The 20,767-nt window shown below is 41.9% G+C and overlaps 1 protein-coding gene across 1 annotated transcript in view; it reads left to right on the top strand.

Moving 5' to 3' along the window:
* The first annotated feature begins 271 nt into the window (after nt 1-271).
* NPL (N-acetylneuraminate pyruvate lyase (dihydrodipicolinate synthase)) overlaps nt 272-20,767 on the top strand; it is a 28,906-nt gene continuing 8,410 nt past the window's right edge. Inside the window, exons 1-7 of the mRNA XM_012728959.1 lie at nt 272-345; nt 3,479-3,552; nt 11,255-11,328; nt 12,942-13,029; nt 15,482-15,539; nt 17,457-17,532; nt 20,230-20,322. Coding sequence (XP_012584413.1) covers nt 3,485-3,552; nt 11,255-11,328; nt 12,942-13,029; nt 15,482-15,539; nt 17,457-17,532; nt 20,230-20,322 — 457 coding nt within the window. The 5' untranslated portion in view covers nt 272-345; nt 3,479-3,484. The remainder of the gene's footprint in view (nt 346-3,478; nt 3,553-11,254; nt 11,329-12,941; nt 13,030-15,481; nt 15,540-17,456; nt 17,533-20,229; nt 20,323-20,767) is intronic.

A 20,767-nucleotide genomic window follows, 5' to 3' on the forward strand; every position in this document is an offset into this window, starting at 1 on the left:
ATCTCCGAAGAAGCACCTGCAAGCGTGTGATCCCAGGCTTGCAGCTTCGGGGAGCTTGTTGTACTTCTTTACCCCACACGTTCAGGTACGAACCTAGGAATAGGGAGCCCCACATAGGCATGACGCCTTGGGGGCGCTGGAGCCACTGTTGTGTGTGTGGGCTCGGGGTCCTGCGCGCGCGGCGCTGGAGGCCCGGAACCACACCCCCAGATTCCCGGGGCGTGGCTCGCACGTGTGCAGAGCCCCGCGGCGATCTCGGCCCAGGGCGCGGTTGGGACGACTGGCAGCGCTGAAGACTCTTCTGAGGAGCGGTGCTGAGGCCACGAAGAGGACCCTGGGCTCCGGGTGAGTCCCCTCAACCCCGCGCCTGGGAAAGTACAGACCTCTGGAAGGATTGGGGCGGGGGGCGAGAGACCAGCTCTCCAGGGCGGGTGACAGCAACAGGCCGGAGGAAAAGGAAGAGGCAGAGACACGGGAGGCTGGAGCTGGAGGAAGTGTGAAGGCGCCACCATCCAGTCCGGCTGGGGTCCGCAGACCCGGACAGAGGGACCCTTCCCCCTGACTTCTTTCAGACTTCAGAGCCGGGTTCTAAGGATCCTCTTCCTTAAGAAGATCAGAGTCAGCGATTGAGCAGTTGGGTGATTACGTTTAATTTATTCTCTCCTTATGAAAGGAACTGGGTTGTGTTTCTGCAGGGCTGTTTTTTTTTTTAATGTTGTTTTTAACTTCTTCATTTCTTCTCCACGTATTTCTCTCAAGTGATATCCTTGTACAGAACTGCTTCCCACCCACCCCCTCCACCTCCCCCAAAATACTACCCTCTTTTTTTTTTTTTTTTGAACTTTGCCCTTTGAAGAAAAATTGACGGAGGCAACCTGATTTCTCTGCACCCAGTGACCCTGCCTATGCTTAGAAATGTAAGTGCTTGGGCAGTAACATTCTGAATTCACAGTATGCCTTAGACTGGAAAACACTCTAAGAATTTGCTTTTGATACAGCCTATGAAGAATTCAAAGCATAGCATTATCAAGTTTGTTTAAAACTAGATTTATGAAATATAGGTCATTTTCCTCTGCAGTTGAACTTTTACCCCATTTCTTCCTGTAGGAGCTTCACAGCTCACAAATTCAGCAGACTTTGCTCATTTATTTAGCAAATTTCTCTGTGGAAAACTAGATTTCTAAAATTGTTCCTGCCCCTATATTTACAGGGTAAAAGATGAGCCAGAACACCCTACTAATAACTCCAAAGTAAGGTTTTTAATAAAAAGCAAGTACTTGGGGGGGTAAGGAGGTCTGCAAGTAATGGCAATTCTAAGTAGCATGAAGTTATTTTCTTTTCTCTCAAATTCTATTGATTTGTTAGTCATTTACATAGCTACTTAATTTGGGGGCTACATCTCTTCACCCCATGTGTGCACAATCTTCCCCTTCCCTCTGTCAGAATTCCCATGCTGCTGTTCAGTCGATCCCCTCCTCCTTCTCCTCTGTTCCCTCTGGATCAGGGAATGTGTCCTAGCTCTTAAAGAGAATTTTCAGAGCCCACCAGCCAGAAGAGCTGAAGTAGGAGACAATCGCATTCCAGTTGGGGGAGCCATAGGAGAAAGGCCAGCAGGCCCCAGTAGTCAGGAGCACTTGGGCAACCTTGCGGTTAAGTGCCCAGGAGAGAGAACAGAGACTTGAACCTGGGAATTCCTAACTTAATCCTATAGAAGCCAAGGACAAGTTATTGGCACTTTCTGAGCACCACAACGCAAGATCAGAAATGGCCTTGCCACTGAAGACTAATCTGGCAGCCTGAGTAGACAGAAGGGGCAGAAGAGAGTAGGGATTAGGATGGTGATTGTTAGCTCCCCTCCCATACCCTTCCAACCTCTGTGTGTTGCACCTTTGGAAGAGCAATCAAAATGCACTTAGGTGCAGTAATGTGTTTTTTGTTTTTTGTGTTTTTTTTTTTTTTTCAGTCAAAGATAGGTATGAAACTGGCCTTCTGTGCTTCTGACCATTTTAAGAATATCCATTTATTGCCCTATACATATGTGTGAACAACCTAGTAGTGGTCAACTTAAGAGCCTCTTAGTGCTGAACTTAACTCTTGGCCCTTTTATCACTTGAACCTTCTGTGGGCCTCTCTGACCTGGGTGTATGCCCACTAACCTAGATAAGCGGTAACAAAGGGTGAGTTATGAGGAAGGGGGCAGGGAGGTGGGAAGGGAGGATTACAGGGGGGGAAAGATAACAAAATTGAAATGACTTAGTCCCTGAATAGTCAAGAGTAGCAAGTGTTGGGAAGGATGGGCCAGGAGGGCTGAGATGACAGAAAAGAGGGTGTTGGGTAGGGAGTAATACTACATGCTCATAGCCTACAGCCATCAGCAGGACTCCATGGAGGGGAGTGAGCTTAGCCTGGCCCTGTTGTGAATCACTTTACGTGAGTTACAGAGGGGTAATGGAAATACAGAGCAGTTAAGTAATGAGCCCCAGTTCATCTAATTGGTAAAATGGTGGAGCCAGGATGCAGACCTCTGAAATCTAACTCTAGAGCTTGTACTTGAAACCCCTCTACTATAAGAAGGAAAGAAGTTAGAGGACAAGAGGACAGATTCACTTTGGGTCTCTTGGGATGAGGTGTTTCTAGAAGTGCAGTGAAGATAAGCAGCAGGTAGAGCAGCAACCTGCTTCCCTGCTCAGATGCTGGTCTGAGATAAGCAGGGTTGGTGTTACAGACACTGACCTGGGAGGTTCAGAGGCCAGTAGCAAAGATGGTCACATGAAGCCTAAGGAATTTGTTACAATGCAACAGAGAGCTATCAGGGACCCCAAACTGTAAAGTCGCCCACATACTTAGTTAGCACTTGTTGATTGGTCATGAATGCCCAGCAGAACTGTCAGTCTAGGCAAAGTAGGCAAGTGAGAGATATTTCCTATCTTGGGAGTTGATCCCATAGGGTAGAGGTAAATAGAAAATAGTGATAAAGTTTATGAGGTTTACTGGTGCTAAGGGCAAAGCTGGTCAGTTTTGGTGTCACACTGAAGCCTTTAGATTGTGAGTGCTGGTTTTTCATGAGATTCCTGCTTAAAAGAATGAATCCATGTAAAAAAGAAAGAAATTCCCTTGTGTTCTGACCATATTTCAATCTAAGTGATAGTAATTCTTCATACATTTGACTCCCTGAATTGGTGGCTTTCTCAAGTCTCTTTTTTGTTTATTTCTGCCTTTTGAGATTTCAGATCGACTCAATTATCTATAGGGATAAAATGGGAGAAAAATACATGATTTCTTCTTGCCTGTTTTTTGAAAATCATTTTCTCCATAGAATTAAGCTCTATAATTTTATGTACTTCTCACATGCTTTGTGTTCTTGTAAGCATTTTCACCATTCTAACTGGAAATGGACTTTGCCTGGGAGTTTTATCATTAATTGACATTCCTTGAAGAAGGAGAGGAATTATATTATGCTTTCCAAACTTTTTTCCAGAAGCTGATGGCATCCCCAAAGAAGAAACTTCAAGGTCTCGTGGCCGCCACCATCACACCAATGACAGAACATGGGTAACTATCATTTAGGAACTAACAGACTCTGTTGTCATGCCACCAGAAATAGACAGACATTCTCTATAGTGACAGCCATTTAGACTGTGGCAAATGGCGGCTCCTGTTGAACATCCCCCTACACAGTTTCTGAGCCGCAGTCAGAGATCTTTGGATCGCACATGCAGAAAGAGGGAAAGGAAGAGTGGGCAGCTGCCTTACTCCCAGGGTCTGTAGAGCCACAGAGTAAATTCTCTGGGATTTCCCACAGCCATGGCTCTCCTGGAAATGGACGGCAAAGCTGGACAAGGAAAATCTCAGTTTAGCAGGGTATGGTGTCAGGTGGTATTCTGGCGCCCCCGAGACACTGTCTGCAGACATCTGCCCAACTCCAGCCCAGGCTCTTCATAGACTAGATGAAAAAGTCCCATCCTGAGCAGTGGGGACTGTGGCTAGCTGCAGATGGACCCCTTCTGCCTGTAAACAGTCTCTTTCCAACATTGGTTAAATGTTGGGGTGCCTGCAGGAGTGAGAGATAACAACAGATGATTTCTGAGAAATTATTGCCTAAGCAAGTATGTTAATTTGCAGATGAATATAGTGATAGCCTTTTTGCTTGTACTAGCTAGTTATGGTCTGATGACTCAGCTCCAGAGATCACCATTAACAAGGAGAAATTCCATTAGTGGACTCAAGTGTTTTTGAATCCTTAGGAGTAAGGCTGCCCAAACAGTAGAATTTCTGACTTTTTTAAGCTTCTCCTTTCTTCCTTTATAAAATATGATAATCATGTCCACATCATGGCAAAATAAACCTTAAATGAGATGATACCATGTAATAGGGCTTAGCACGGGGTCAGTTATAAGGCTGTAAGTTGGAAGTGCGATTGTGGCACAAGATAGGTAGAGCTAAAAGGAAGATATGGTATTTAAGATATGTTTAAATAAGTCTTTTCCTTTGGTCTTCTCGTGCTGAATTCATAAATCTTAGCCCTAAATCTTTAAAATAGGTGACACTTCTATGTTTAGTATTCTCATTCAAAGTTGGTGATATCAAAGTGTTCCCTTTCCGTCACTGGAGTACATGTCTTCTGGCTTCAAAATTCAAAGAAATCACATCTTTATTAGATTCAGTAAAACTCTTGCTGAGATAATATTTGGATTACTCAGTGGTTAATAGCAGTTTTATTTTCTGTTGCTTTTCCTTTCACACAAATTGTAAGGAAAACTGAAGTCAGCTCTTTCTCAATGAGTCAGCTACTTGTTGGCAAATAAAACAGAGAACATGTGACTGATTGAGCAGGCAAATTTACTTCCTGTTTGTTTGGAATTCAAAGCCGTACATCTGGTTAATGCCACTTTTTTTTCTTTTCTGGCTTCTTTTTTTGTTTGCATAGAAAATCTGGGGTGTAGGCCCGAAGTGCAGGGAGTGGGGTTGAGAGGATTCACCAGAGACAGAGTGGGAAGGAGAACAGACAGTTCCACTGAAAAACACTGCTGAGGGGAGCAGCAGGTGAGAGAAGAGAGGTCTGCGGAGCCACGTGGGTCACCTCCCTGGCTGCAGATCATAGTCCTGAACTCAGGTGCTCGCCCTAGTGGTAACAGCACTGAGCCTTAACCCTTAGGCCACCAGGGAGGCCCTAGAAATGGCTTCTAAAAGCAGTCTTATTTGCTCACCTGAGACTCACTGCTAGTGCCAGAATGTTCTTCCTCCCTATTCTGCTGCTTTTCTGGGACATCGACCCTCTGTATTAGAGATAACTAACATGACTGCTTTTCTGGATCCTCCATTTCCCAAATACCTCTGATCATGCTCCTACAGTTTCAGTATGTCTTCCTTTTTTTTTTAATTCTCCTTTCCTCTTCAAGGAACCTCACTTTCCTGAGGTATGCAATCAAAATAAGAATGCATTTTTGGTAAGGGCCTTTCAAGGATTAATTTAAATAATACATGTTAGTATATAACACTTTGTCAGCTATACTAGTTCCCTTTTCTCCCACCACCTGCATCCAAACCATTTTATAGGTTCAAAGCAGGTTTGGAAAATGAACCAGGAGCAGGTAAGCATTAATCTAGTTACCCACTAGGGAATTTGCATTTCTGACATGTTTTCAAAAGACTGGATGAACAAAAGGGTCCCATGGGATATATTACCTAGAAAGTCCACCTAATCTGGTACGTACAATTTACCATGACTTCCATAATTCAGAATGACTAAGAATTATTCCTTTGCATCTTTTTTCTTTTAACTCTAATGATTCAGCTCTCTAAATTGAAGCTTAAGTCCTTGAAGGGGAAGGTGGCAAAAAGAACATAGTTAAATGCAATTAGATAGAGATTATCTGAGTTCTTGACCCCCAGCTTTGCCACTAATTAGCTGTTTGACCCTTGGGAAAGCTTGTCAGTTTTTATTTATTACTTTTGATGCTTTTTAATTAATTGATTTTTTAGAGTGACATTGTATTATAACATTACATAGGTTTCAGGTGTAGCTATACTTACAACGTTAGGCTCACCGCTTAAAGTCTAATTTCGCCCTTTACCACACAGTTGACCTATTTTATCCAATTTTCCTATTCTCTTCCCCTTTCTCTTCTGGTAACCACCACTATGATCCGATAGACTAAAAGTTTGTTTTATTTTACTTATTTAATGTGTTTGTTTGATTTCTCTGTATGCCACATAGGAGAGAAATCATGACATGCTCTGACTTGCTCTGTTTTGAAAAGTTCTCTTTCCTATTCTGTAAAGACAGGGAATTCACCCTCATCACCTCTGAGGCTCATCTGATTCTGCAGTGCTCTGGGGTTAGTCTTAGGGGCATTGTGATGATCACACTGAGCCCAGTGAAACCAGCCTCGGGGATAAACGCGTCTCTCTCCTCTTTAGGAATTTCTGTTGACTCCTTTTTCTCTAAATGTTGCTACTCCTTGTGTGACCCATGGACTACAAACACCATCATCACACAGGAGTTTGCTAGAAATACAGACCCTCAGGCCTAACACCCAGCCACTGAACCCGCCTTTTAAATGTGTTCCTAGAAAATTCTATAGGGCATTCAGTCTGACCTGATCTAAATGTCCAAACCCAGACTTCTTGGATGTCATAAGAAACCCTCTCCCTTTCCTGCTTCATTTCTACTTCCTCATAACCCTTGCTCTGTGTCTTTAGGCATTCCATTTCCTCTGCTTTCTTCTCCTTCCTCTACCCCATTTGAATACATCTTTTATATGCATAAGAACCACCCTCCCGTGATTCTTCTCATTTTCCCTAAAAGGAGTTAAAGGGTTCCTTCCCCCAGGATCTCACAGCATCTGCATACCTTTCTCATAATAGCAGAATCATTTGTTTATAGGTTTTATGGTAACTGTTACATGCATATTTCTAACAGGCTTTGAGCTATTTAAACTTTTTCAACAGGTAACACATTAAAATTAAAATAAGCCCATGTCTTACTTGTTTTTGTATTTTAATCATCTAACACAGTGTGTGATAGATCTGTTATTTTGTGAGTAGAAATACTGCAGGGGTGAACAATGCTTGCAGCTAAGAAAAAGAAGGAAAGAAAACTAACACTGATTGCCTAAACACTCGCTGTCATGCATGGAATTTTAATTTCCATCTTAACAATTTAATCTTCTCAACAACTTCCTTCTCTAGTTTTACAGTTTGTGAAAACAAGATATCACAGACACACCTGCCCTCACCACAGAGCCAGAAGGGAGGCTCTTTCCCTACTCTTCCCAAACTTCCTCTTTTTCTATATTAAAGTCAAAGATTTTTTTTTTCCTTCTAGCAGCTACTTGGTCTTTAGAACAGAAAGTCCATTTCAGATTGACCAAAATGTCAAAATAAAAGTTGTTTTCTTCCTTGAATTCCCTTGACTTCAACAGAGGAATCTTTACAACACTCTTGAGTAACACCACACCAGCTACCCAGTACTGTAAGAGGTGCCTGCCTGCCTGCCTAGTTAGAGTTGTAGGATGTTGTCTTTTTAAGTGTACTGGAGGTAAAAAGTGTCCCAGATTCCCAGAACTGAGCATTTCCTAGCAGGCAAGGGGGCAGCCATGGAGCTGAGCACACTTCTCTGCCCCAGGGGTTCTGAAGTGGCTGAGTAGTTATTTTGCTAAAAGCAAACTAATCCCTATCTTTCAAATGCTGAGATTTATATTAAAAAGATCCAAAGTGGAACCTTGTATTTTCTATTATGCATGTCAGGTCCTGCAGTTAAGAAAAGGGCCAGTCTTATTGACTGTTCTCCAGTCTTAGTGACCGTTCTCGAATGAAGTACAAAGCTTTCACCATGTCGTGTACCCGGAGAGGAAAGGGACCCTGGTGGGATTTTTCTCTGAAATGCTACTTAGCCCTCCTCTGAAATTTTCTCTGAAATGCTACTTACCCCTCCTCTTAACTACAGTTGGAAGCAAACTAAGTATGTAAGAATATACAGTTGGCTAAGTGATTTGTGTTCATTCACACAATTAAGTGTTGTGCAGTCAGTATAATAACAGAACTCTGAAGACGTGGGGAAATACTCAGTTTGGAAAACAAAGTGGAAAACAATACTATGTGTGAGAATATTTATTTAACAAAATGTGATGTCATGCATTTTTGAAGTGAAAAATGTTAAACTAATAAAAATAATGAGTTATCTCCAGGGAGATCCTAAGGCCTCCCCCCTCATCCTTTTTCTAATTGTGTGAATCTAAAATAAACCATATAGCTTCTCTAATATGAAAAATATATATATAGTCTTCTTTAAAAAGAAAATCACAGACTGAAGGCAAAAAAAATCTGAACTCATGAGAATTGAAGTTAAGACATTAAATTGGAATTCAGTTTGGGAATGTCTACAGCAAGAGACGTCACCTTTCCCATCCTGGTCACCTTCCCCAAGGTGGTTGGTGGTCCTGTGGGTTCTTGGAGCTCGCAGAGGAAGGAACGATGCCATGGAAAACCAGTTCAAGGCTCTCAGGTAGACTGGCTTGTGCCACCTCTTTCTTCCATAAGCCCCAGTGAGGAGATGAAAAATCCAATCTCGTTGTTTTCATTCAGCCCAATGATTTCTGAGAACTGATGCCATCCCTACAGCAATGAACATAAACTCAGATACCTGGAACATAAACTCAGATTTCCTGAAAACAGGAAAGGGAGCAAAGTACCCAGACAGTGTTATCCCTGTCCATGTTATCACCCCAGCCCTGCTGTTTGAGGAGCCTTGTGACAAATAGGGTCACAGCTCTGGGTGATTTAGTGTGCTGAGCGCCACCAAGCCTCTTTGACAAGGTTTGCAGCCTTTCCCCACAGTCAGACAGGAGTCTGAAATCCCTGAGGCGACCTGGGGGCTCCTGTGCCCACCCCCAAAGGGGCAGCATTGCCCCCTGGCTGCCTTTGGGAGCTGTAGGGAAACTGAGAGGAAAGGTCAGCCTCCCTCCCTTGGATCTTCTAGGTTTTGAAATGAAGTCAATTTTTTTGTACATGAAGAGATATGTTAATATTGTGAAAGCTGAGCAGAGCACATTTAGGACACATCCCTTTGCACAAACGCTGATCACTCTAAAGCACTTGCTAGTTCCAAAAGCTGTCAGTTCAAGGACATTTTTGGGTGACTGTGCCATTGCCTTGAAAACTCTATCATAGTGTTGCTCCTACAGGGAACGGCATTTTATAAGAAGGGGGAAACTGTGCTTTCTGGTCAGGATAGATAATGTGTAGCCTGTGTGACATTGCCATGACCTGTCATCCAGCAAGGCCTGAGGAAGAGGTGGGTCAGTGTAGATAGACACACTACCCACTGAAGCCATAGTGTGGGGTTCACTGAGGAAGGAGAAAAACTGTGGATTTCACACACAGGCCTAGATGTGCCTGAGGGACTGTCAGTTCCTACAGAGGGAGGGCTGAACCAACCACAGCTCTCAGGAAGGGATGAGGGGGAAGTCAGCTTGTGTATCATTCCAGGACCTCCTCTTCCTTGAAGGTTTCTTCCCAACTTCCCCAACTGGAAAAATCAGCCTACTCTGAATCACATAGTTTTTAACTCAGTCATGGCTTTCACCATAGTTTCCTGTGCATTTTAGTTAACTGTGTTATACCTTTACTCAATTCATGGAATAGCAAAAGTTAAAGCATCCTGCAAGCTTGCAGATCATGGATGATCATGGAGATCATTGCAAGGGCCCATCCCACAAGCACTTTCACCCAGCCTTAGTCAAGCATCTGCAAGGGCCTGGAAAGCATCACTGACACAGCTCCCAACTTTAGGAAGTTCTTGCTCCAATGTGGACTTGGGCACAATCTGCAAGATGGTTGCAGTAATAGAGATGTGAACTTTGCTGGGGTGTGAGGTATTTCTGGTTTTCATCACTGAGGAATTATTATTATAGTTGTGACTTAGCATTTAGTTGGTGCCAGGGACAATGCAGAGCGCTTGTGCTGGATTGGTCAATAGAGCTTGGTGATGGCCACCCCTGTTGACTGGATTTCTTTGTTTCCTATCTGCATGGGGTTATTAGTTTTATTTTGTTACTTACTGAATAAGATGGAAAAATGCTAATAATATTTAAATTAAATTAGTATTCACCCAGCTGACGAAATTGCAAATGGAAGCCAAGTGGCAATTTCTGGACACAGTGACCATGGATTCTGTACCATTCAACACAGATTTGCCACGCACTGTGACTTTGGCTTTTCACCCTCCATCCCTGACAGGTCACTTTATATGATTTGTGTCAGGTTCTAGATTTTACAATCAGTATGGTTTGATGGCACAACAGGTTAAAGCGCAGTACTACGAAGCTAGCCACTGCTGCCTCAGTGCAAGTTCCATCCCAGCCAGGGAGCTGACCCACATGGGCGTGAGCAGACCCCTCCTGACACGCCCCCTGCTGCTCCCCTCAACAGTATACTTGGTCTTTCTGCCTGTTCTGCTCCCCACTCTGTCTCTGGTGAATCAGCTCACTGCCCCTACCTTGGCCTGCATCCCAGTTCTGTATGCATAAATAAATTTAAAAAAATGTAAATAAAATCAGTACAGTTTTAAGGAACTCAGGGTGTGCTTTAAGCATACAAGATCAGCATCTTCAGACTGCAACGTACAACAAAGGATCTTGTTACAGGGCAGGTCTGGCCAGGCAGGACTCTAGGGACCCAGGACTCTGCATGTCTGACAGACGCCCCTGGATGCTGAGGCTGCTGTTTTGTAGCTCACACTTGAGACACAATGAAAGCAGAGGTCCTTTTTAACTGTCAATTCTGACTTAAAGCCAGCAAATGCGGAGTTTAAGCCTTCCTTTGTTTTGATAGGTATTCACTGCTACAATTCTTGTTATTAAGATCAAATTTTTTGACCTTGTTAGCTTAAGAAATGATTGCTAGATGGAAAATGTTAAGTTCCCAGTTTACTATACCCCAACCATCCCTAGTCCCAAAAGGGCAAACAATGATTTGGTAAATTACTTCTAAAATACTACTTGTGATGAGTTTAAATGCAAAGTGTTATAAATGATAGTGTTTTGTCCCAAGTGAGGGACTTGGGACCGAGCAGGGAAATCGCCAAACTCACTGGAAAAATATGAAAGCTATTAGTCAGGACAAGTTAAGCATTTTACAGCTGATGAGGTGGATTTTTTAGTGACTGCTCATAAGAGAGAGCAGTTAGAGTCTAGGAGGCTAGTGAAATAATCTCAAAATGACTAAGGTTGCACTTTTTTCCTGTATCCTATAGAGAAATCAACTTTTCAGTAATTGGTCAGTATGTGGATTATCTTGTGGAAGAACAAGGAGTAAAGAATATTTTTGGTAAGTTATTTTCTTCAGGTTTCTCTCTATATCTTTAGCTCAGTCCTTAGAAAGTAATCCTCGCCTTACTAGCCAGGGGGAACCTTGTCGGTATGTCCTAAGTTATGACTGAGCCTGCTTAGGCAAAGTAAAATGTGTGAGTTTGTAGCCATACCAGTTTTACATCTACAGGGCGCCTCAATAAGATTATCAAATCTGGAGGTGTACCTTCAGGCCGGATACTATTTTCACCCCTATTTGGAAAGGAAAATTTGTGGCTCAGTTTAGGGTGCCCAAGTTCACCCACCCAAGAAGTGGGAACATACAACAAAACCCGGGCTTTTCTCTTTTAAAGATAGGGCTTATTCAGTTTTTGCCAACACTCAAATCAAATGTAAGCCTCTAAATACACCTCATGGAGGAGTCACTGGTTTAGCAGATGCCCTTACCTGTTTCATATGCTGTGAAGATTTAAACATCAAACCTTGGCTTTTTAAGTCTGGGAACTAGAATTCTCTGTGACTGGGTGACCCCCTGCATTGTGTCCTGGGCGCTGGGCCCCTTGTTTCCATTGACATTCTGAGGACGCTGTGCTAGACCTACCGCTCTGTCTCTGCAGCCCCCCAGAGAGAGGTCCCGTGGTCATAATAGAGCTGGTTAAAACTTGTATGAGCGGGTGTCCTGGGTCACATGTTGACACCAAAATCTGGTTACAGAACCACCAGGTGTCCCCTACAGCTCCAGACCACAGGAGGGACAGTAGGGAAGACAGTTTCTTACTCAAAGGAACCCCCCTCCATGAGTGCAGGGGAGAACAGGAGCGTCCCTACCACTGGAACACACTTGAAGCATCTCAAAACCCAAAAGAGTGATCAGAACACCCTTCTCTGCACCCCTTCCCCTGTCCCCCTTTAGCTCCAGCTGAGTGTTTGGTGCTTGGAGATCCAAAGTACATCCATGTGCCTTAGACCCCAGTCATGTATCCTGGTACAATCAGCATCTTTTGCACAACTCATTGAGAGAGAACATGTTCAGAACATGGCATCAAATGGATCTGGCTTTAAAAGGATGATTCAGTGATTCAAAACATATATTTTCATCTGTAAATGGGAAGAATCATTAATATTGTGCTGAATTGTTATGAGACTGAAAGTATGCAGACGTGCCTTTTCATGAGTTATCGTTTTTTAGTTATGGGTTGTCCTACCATCTCATCGAAATGTAGAGGCATTTTTGGATCTGTAACCTATCCCATTGTCCTATTTATGTCCACCTTGATGTGTTGGTTTTCAAGTCCAAATATAGACCTGAGTGTTGTGTTTGGAGATTTGCCTAAAATCTGAACAGTTACCTGTCTCCATTCAAATTTCTCCCTGTGTCCGTGAGCAAGGACCGATGGTAATTACAGTTCATAATTAGACTTCCTGCTGATTTTTACCAGGTGCAGATGGCCAAAAGGACTGAGTCTGGGTTGGCAATGGAAGCTTGGCATTCCCATACCCAGATTCTATCCTTGGTGTCTATCCTGGTCCCTTCCTCTTACGTGGGAATTTCCTGCCCTGCACTTGCAGCACCGGCTTGGGGGAGCTTGAGGGACTGGTTGGTCCCACTGACTGACTCTTCCTTTGGAACAGTGAACGGAACCACGGGAGAAGGCCTGTCCCTGAGCATCGCAGAACGCCGGCAGGTCGCAGAGGAATGGGTAACAAGGGGGAGGAACAAGTGAGTGGCTCCAGTTAAACACTTGCAGCAACAGCTCTAGCCCTGATCAGTGACCAGCCCCTATGCATCTGGCCATAAGTCAGGCTGGATGTCCCCTCGTGGGAAAACAGAGACTCCAGGATCTTGACCGTTGGGAGGCCAGGGTCGGAGGCAGAGGAGCCCCTTCCTTTCTGTGTGTAAGGGCAGCCACACTGCCAGGCACGCCTGGCCCCAGAAGTTCCATCCAGAAATTGCCCACTAATAATCAGTAAGGGGCCCTCCCCGGTGGCGCAGTGGTTAAAGCACAGCACTAAGAAGCTAAAGCCACTTCAGCATGAGTTCGATACCTGCCTGCTTCGGAGGTGACCCACATGGCGAGGCAGACCTCTCCTGACCCACCCGCTGCTCCCCTCAGCAGTGTACTTTGTCAATCTGCCTGTTCTGCTCCCCACTCTGTCTCTCACTGCCCCTGCATCTCTGGCCTGCACCCCAGTTCTGTATGCATAAATAAATAAATCTTTAAAAAATAAAAAATAAAGCCTAAACAAATAACAAGTATATACCAGAACCATGAGAATCAAAGCAGAACAGCCACCCTGCCCTCCAGTCATCTGGCAGGAAAAAAAAATTCCCCACAAACTGAGAGGCTTCACTCTCCTGGTTATGAGCTGAGAGAAGAAAGGTTTTTGGATGGACTCACACACACCCCAGGGGCAGGCAATATGCATAGCTCACAGATACCATCTTTTAAAAACAAATAAAATAATCAGTAAGGCCAGTCCCTTCCAGGTACCTGTTGTTGATCTGAAGAGATGAAAAGATGGTGCTGGTGAACTGCTGGGCTCCTGGCTCTTCTGCTATACAGCTCTGTCTCAGGACAGCTTCAGATTGCTCTGTCAGCTGGGTGCTTCCTTACAAGGCCTGTGCTTTCACCCAGCATGCTCTTTATTGGACTTCCTCTTGTAATTTTCAGGAGCTTTCTACATCCTCTAAATTTCACTGTAATAGTATGTTATAGTGCTCCGCTCTTCTCATACTATTCTCAAACACGAAGGGTCCTATCAGTGCAGGTTTAATCACGGTTATGTTGCTGTGTGTCTGCACTGGCTGGGGGAGATGCAACAGGGTCTGTGCCCTCACGATGCTTACCAGTCCGTGGGCATGTCAGATCAAAGAAATGAACGGATCATACTGATCCGTGAAGGGCATGATGGGTGTCGCCCTAGGCAGAGGCTGAGGCTGGAGGTAACAGTCTGTGGCACAGGTAACCAGTGATCCTGGAAATATGTCAAGGTCTTTTACATTTTAATTTTAGTGGTTTGCTGGAACTTTATGTCAAGGTTGAGCTTATGTGAGTCCACATAAGCATTTTCTGGTAATGTATGGCTTTTAATTCATTTTCATTCAAATCCTGGACCCAGAAAGATTACAAACCCTGGGAAGAGTAAGAAAAGGGAAAGACGAAGGCTAAGTATTAAGGAAGTCACCAGAAAAGGGAGCATGATGAACTGGACAGAAACAGAGTACCTTCAGAAAGGTAGGAGTGGGAGTCAGGAGTGAACCCAGTCACTTACGCCAAGGAGGCGGTCCCAGAGAACATCAGTGTAGCTGGCGTGGGGGTTAAGAGAAGGACCTTGGGTCACACAGCCTGAGTCTGGGTCCTAGCTCTGCCTTTTCTAGTCCTGTAAACTCCTCTACCTGGGTTTCATGGATAAATAGGGGTAATTGTAACTTTTCTTAAAAGTCTTAGGAGGTTTCAAACAGTGCCTGGCACATAGTACTAAGTATTATGCAAGCATTCATTGTAATCATTTACAGTAGATGCTGCAATATTAGAATTATTTGATACTGAGAAAGTCAGTAGTTAGAGGATTGGGAAGACCTTTTGGTTTGACATGTAGGAAGTGATGCAGCATGTGAGGGAGCAGAGGAAGCAGGCTTCTGAGGCAGGTGCAGGATGCAGTGAGCTGTGGAATGCACAAATGTGTGGCAGCTGGACAGTGAGAATAGCTTATTCTCATAAAAATTGTTCTGGTGAAGGGCAGGGGAGATGGGGTGATATATGAGGCAGGAGGAAACAAGGTTTATGGAAGTGCAGTTTCTTTTTCTAAAAGAAAAAGATGAATCTGGATAAATCTTGAATATGTTTCTGTGCTGAAGCCTTGGGAGAAGATTTTTTAAAAGGAGTGGAAAATTGACTCAAGCTGGCATGATGATAACACTGAGACTTAACCCCTAGGCCACCAGGGACTCCTCAAAATTCTACTTCTTGATTAAACCTTAAATTTTATTTCCTGGACATTATTTTTTTAGTTCCTAATTACATTAACCTTAAACCTGTGGAATTTAATGTCTTGAGATTGCAGTGAATTGGATATGAGCTGTCTGCTAAAACCAGCACACACCAGAATATTGCAACACTTCTGTGATGCTATAAACATGAAACTGTGCAACAGTGCTTTCTCTATTGTAGGTTGGATCAAGTGGTAATTCATGTTGGTGCTCTGAGCTTGAAGGAGTCACAAGAACTGGTAGGTATATAGGTCCACCTAGGAGAGACCACTCAAGGGTCCTCCATTTTTATGCTGAAGCTAAAATCAATACCATTCTTGCTATACCTTGGGTGCTGTGCTGGAGAATATAAAGTGTGTGACCTCAGGGAGCTCAGAGCAGGCATAGAGTCGTAAGGAGAGTAGCTCACGATGAGAACTGCCATCACTGGGCTTTGGATGGAAGATAGAGGCATCTCTTCATCTGAGCCAGGTGAGGATGGGTAAAGGCATAGCCAAGTTTGCAGGTGAGGTGAGGGAGCTTGAGCCAATCTGTTTTTGCTAGGAAGTAAAAGAAAGCCATCTGCTGGGTATAAAGTAGAAGGATGGTGAATGGTAAGGATTGAGAATTGCTGCCTGGAGAATGAAGGGACACAAAGAGTGTTCACATCCTTATTGGCAGCACGATGGTCCCACAATGGCAACCCAGGTGCCTTTGGAAGGATGAATGGATAAATGCAGTGTGATCAATGGACAATGAAGTATCTTTCAGCCTTAAAATGGTAGGAAATTCATTCTGTCATGGAGAATGATTACATTACATGAAATACTTCAGTTATGAAAAGACAAATGTTATATGACTTATCTGAGGGGAAGTATTTAAATTAGTTAAATTTGTAGAAACAAAAAGTAGAATGGTGGCTTCCAGAGACTAAGAAGGCATGGGAAAAGGGATTTCTTAATGGCAGAGAGGTTAGGATTTCTGCAATGCAAGACTTTGGAGAGTTGTACATGTATGCACATAATATATACATATATTCACATATATATGTTTGAATATGTTCAAAACTACTGAATTGTGTACATATATGCACATATATATACATATATTACTAAACTACTTTTATATATGGATAAAGCAGCAAGTTTTATTACGTTTCTAAAAATAAATTTTAAGGCAATAAATTTTAAAAATAAATTTTTAAAATAAATTTTAAGGCAATAAATTGTTTTTAAAAAGATTGCCCAGTGTTGGCAAAAAAAACAATGAAACATGTAAGTCATAAATTTTTCATACCATATTTCAATACGGTTGTGGGAATTTTTTCCTAGGTATTTTTTTCAACCAGAGCATAGGAACTAGAACACAGATTGTTTTAGGTTTAGAGGTTAGCAGATTAGGTGGAGCAAAGGAGGAAAGAGATGAACTGCTGGCAGGCTTGAGGTTTAAAGATGTTGACATTGTTTACTGGAGGCCCAGTGCCTAGGCTGCCAATAATTAACCAGGTTTCCAGAATTGGGATGTTCTACCCCGAAGACTGTAATGACTTAAACTAGCACAACGGCATTGGTTTTATTTGATTGTTTTCCCCATTAAAGGAATTCAGAAGTGAGAAATATTATACATTCTTGCAAGATTATAAAAATTCCACTCTCAGGCCCTCCCTGGTGGCGCAGCAGGTTAAAACACTGAACTAAGAAGCTTAAGCCACTTCCTCATCAGTTCGATCCCCACCTGCCCGGGAGGAGACCCACATGGCGTGGCAGACCTCTCCTGTCCCACTCCCTGCTCCCCTTTGCAGTGTATTTCAGTCAATCTGCCTTTTATATTCCCCAATCTGTCTCTTTCACCCCCACACCTCTGGCTTGTACCCCAGTTCTTATATGCATAAATAAATAAAATATTATATATAAAAAAAGAAACATAGGTGATAACCTGGATTTGTAACTGGCTTCCAAAGTGAAGGGTAAAGGGGACAGATGAGTGGAATTGAGCCCTTAACTTGTAAGATCTGATGCTATCTTCAGGTAGGTGGTGTCAGATTTGAGTTGAATTGTAAATACCCAGCTGATGTCGGTAAGTTACTGCCATCAAATGTTTGTTGGCACATATCAAAATTGTTACGAACCTATATCAAAATTGTTACGAACCTATAATGTTTTCTTCTTCTTTTAAAGGCTCAACATGCAGCAGAAATAGGAGCTGATGGCATTGCTGTCATTGCACCTTTCTTTTTCAAGTCTCTAAACAAAGGTACATAGATACTATGCTGCACAGTCTGTTTCTTTTTGCTTCCATTCAAACGAGTTATATTGAAAGTTTTACAGCATAGTGATTGCTAAAATAACTAAAAATCAAAATACCATATGATCCAGCAATACCACACCTAGGTAGGTATCCAAAAACCATTGAATATAGTAATTTGTAAAGACATATGCTCTCTTATGTTCATAGTAATATTATTTGGAATGGCCAAGACATAGAATCAAACTAAATGCCTAAGGACAGATGAGTGGATAAAGAAGTGATATTTATACTGAATGGAATAATTATTCAGCTATTTAAAAAAAAAAAGATGAAATCTTGCCTTTTGTCCCCAGTGAGTGGAAGTGGAGGTGATGACACTAAATGAAATAAGCCAGAAAGTGAAAGACAATTTCTTTATGGTTTCACTCTTATGTGCAATATAAAACAACAAAACCCCTTAGCAAAAAACAATAAAAGTAACTGTTGGAATTTGTCAAAAAATATGGTGCTTACCAGAGGGGAAGCAGGTGGGCATAGTGGGTACAGGGGTCAATTTGGTAGCTTGAGGGCTCAAGAATGAATATAGCATATACATATTTCAAGGTGTGAAGTTTTGTTCCGAAACTTAAGTAGTTTTACAAATGAATAATTATATTCAACTCACTATATTTAATCAATAACATTTAATTAAAAGCAGCAAAGAAAATTCTGTGGACTAACGGCATGACATTGCAATGGTACAGTAGTCATATTCAACTTCTCTAGATTCATAAGAGACTAGTAAAGGAAAACAGCTTGTTTGCCACATGATTTGACAGTTAACAACTATGCCAGGGACCATCCTAGCTCCTGTGCTTGGCCATCAGTAGGGCAGTTTTAGCGTAACATGGCAAAGTATTTTTCTCAAGAAAGAGAAAAAATTAATGGTGGGCATTTTGAAACTACTTATCCCTTCAGGGATAACTTAGCAATGAATTTGAAAAGAGATGTCACAGGAATATCCATCGTCTTCTGATATGTCACCTTATTGCTTTCTCTTTCTCTCTTGTTTTTGCTTGTCTTGTCTCTCTTTTTCTCTTGTTATTGCTTTCTCTTTCTCTTTCCAAGTGTACTGACATTTTTTAATTCTTTTGAATTGCACACAAAAAGAAAATAGACTTGGAAAAAGAATTAAAAACAGGCAACACATTATTTGCACATATGATTTAAAAAATACATAGCTGGGCCCTCCCTGGTGGCACAACAGGTTAGGATGCAGCCCTGCAAGCTGGCCATAGCTGCCTCAGTGCGAGTTCAATCCCAGGCCCCGGAGGTGATCCACATGGCATAGCAGACTTCTCCTGACTCGCCCACTTCTCCCCTCAGCAGTGTACTTCGTCCATCTGCCTATTCTGCTCCCCTCTCTGTCTCTGGTGAATCCTCTCACCGCCTCTGCACCTCTGGTCTGTACTCCAGTTCTGTGTGCATAAATAAATAAATATTTATTTAAAAAATACATAGTTAAATATACAAAGAATCTAATTATGAAATACCTATTATTGGTAAAGGGAAAATAGTTGTCAATATAGGTAAGTGATTTAAATATGTAATTTGAGAGACACATTAGTATTTTCAAAGATTTTATCACATGGTTTTAAAAAGTTTTACATGAATATTTTTCACAAGAGAAGAAATAATAAATTACATGTAATAATTCTGTCAGAAATATTTATCATAAAGGGTACTATATTACCTAGGTGAAGTATACAAGATTCTCTCTCTGCTATTCAATGGCATCCAAGGTGTAAACAATTTGACCAGATTAACTCATTATCTGTGGTTGTTGCAGCTGCAAATCATATTGATGGTGAAGGAAATTCAAATTCCCCTGTTAATCAAAGTGATCACTCTTCTGATAAACCTGAATGTCATCCCAAAAGAATAAAGTGCCAAGCTGATTGAATTATGGGATTTGATACTCTTATAGCCTCTTCTTTGAACAGATGTTTATCTTTTTGAAATAGAATTTTCCATGTTGCAAAAAAAGCAATTGTAACAAAATAAAAATGAAAATCAACAAACAACTATAAACCAGAGACATTATACAGGGAAGGAGAGGGGAACAGGTTCAAAGCTGGAGCAGGAAGAGCATATGGGACTATGATGATGGCACATGGGGAGTAGTGGAGGGAAGTCCATGGGGATTACAACCGAGATAAAAAAATGTACAAAATGAAGAATGATGCAATTATATATGTATATTATATATAATTACATCATTATATAATTACAAATATAATAAAGGATTTTCTGTGTTTCAAGCTTATTACTTGATCCTACTGGAAAGTTCATTTTCATGGATTGCAATTAGTCTTTCTGGGGCAAGAGAATAAGCATCTTACCTGATGAGCTTCTGGTTTTTAAGAGTATTACATGATATATTAATATGTGGTAAGGCTGACACTATTTTTTTAATGGTATGTTAGTATAACAGAAAAGTGATCATCTTATTTTGACCTCTCTACAGAGGAAAATAAGGCACAAATGTAGTGAGTTGCAAAGACATGGCCATAGCAGTATCAGGAATGATTAAGAGTGATCAAGAATTCTTGGAGTGTGAAAATAATAGTTGCATTCATCAGATGACTCATTTTTTTTAATTGAACCAGAAAAATCAGCATTTTATACTTGTTCATACTCTGACTTTTCCTACTATGCTTTCAGATGCCTTGATTAATTTCTTAAAGGAGGTGGCGGCGGCTGCACCTACATTGCCATTTTATTATTATCATATTCCCACCTTGACAGGGGTAAAGAGTAAGTACTACGTCTTTATCTCCATCTCTCATGGCCTATCCTATTTTTTTTAAAAATCCCTACTCTACCCACCCACTCCACATCACAAACGCATTATAACACTGTTGACTAGACAAATTTAATTGGTCCAAAATAAGTCTTTTGTATCAAAAATAAGTCAGTTGTATGAACCGCTGACACCACCTGATTATGGAAGGTAAATATGAAAGAATTGACCCTAGAGTGCAGCCGACAGCACTGTGTCAATCACATCTGGTATCAGTCACATCTCCTTTATTTATGTGTGTGTGTGTGTATTTATATTTATATATATGAAGACATGAGGTTTTAGCCTTTGGTGTAAGGACTATATTTGCCTTAATATGCTACTATAATCTTTTGCCTGGTATGTGGGAAGGTACTCTGAGATCTTCCCAGTTTTCTTCTAGTGTGTCAGTAAGAAGAT

The sequence above is a fragment of the Condylura cristata genome, unplaced genomic scaffold (assembly GCF_000260355.1).
Source record: "Condylura cristata isolate star-nosed mole 26May11 unplaced genomic scaffold, ConCri1.0 scaffold00024, whole genome shotgun sequence".
NCBI lineage: Eukaryota > Metazoa > Chordata > Mammalia > Eulipotyphla > Talpidae > Condylura > Condylura cristata.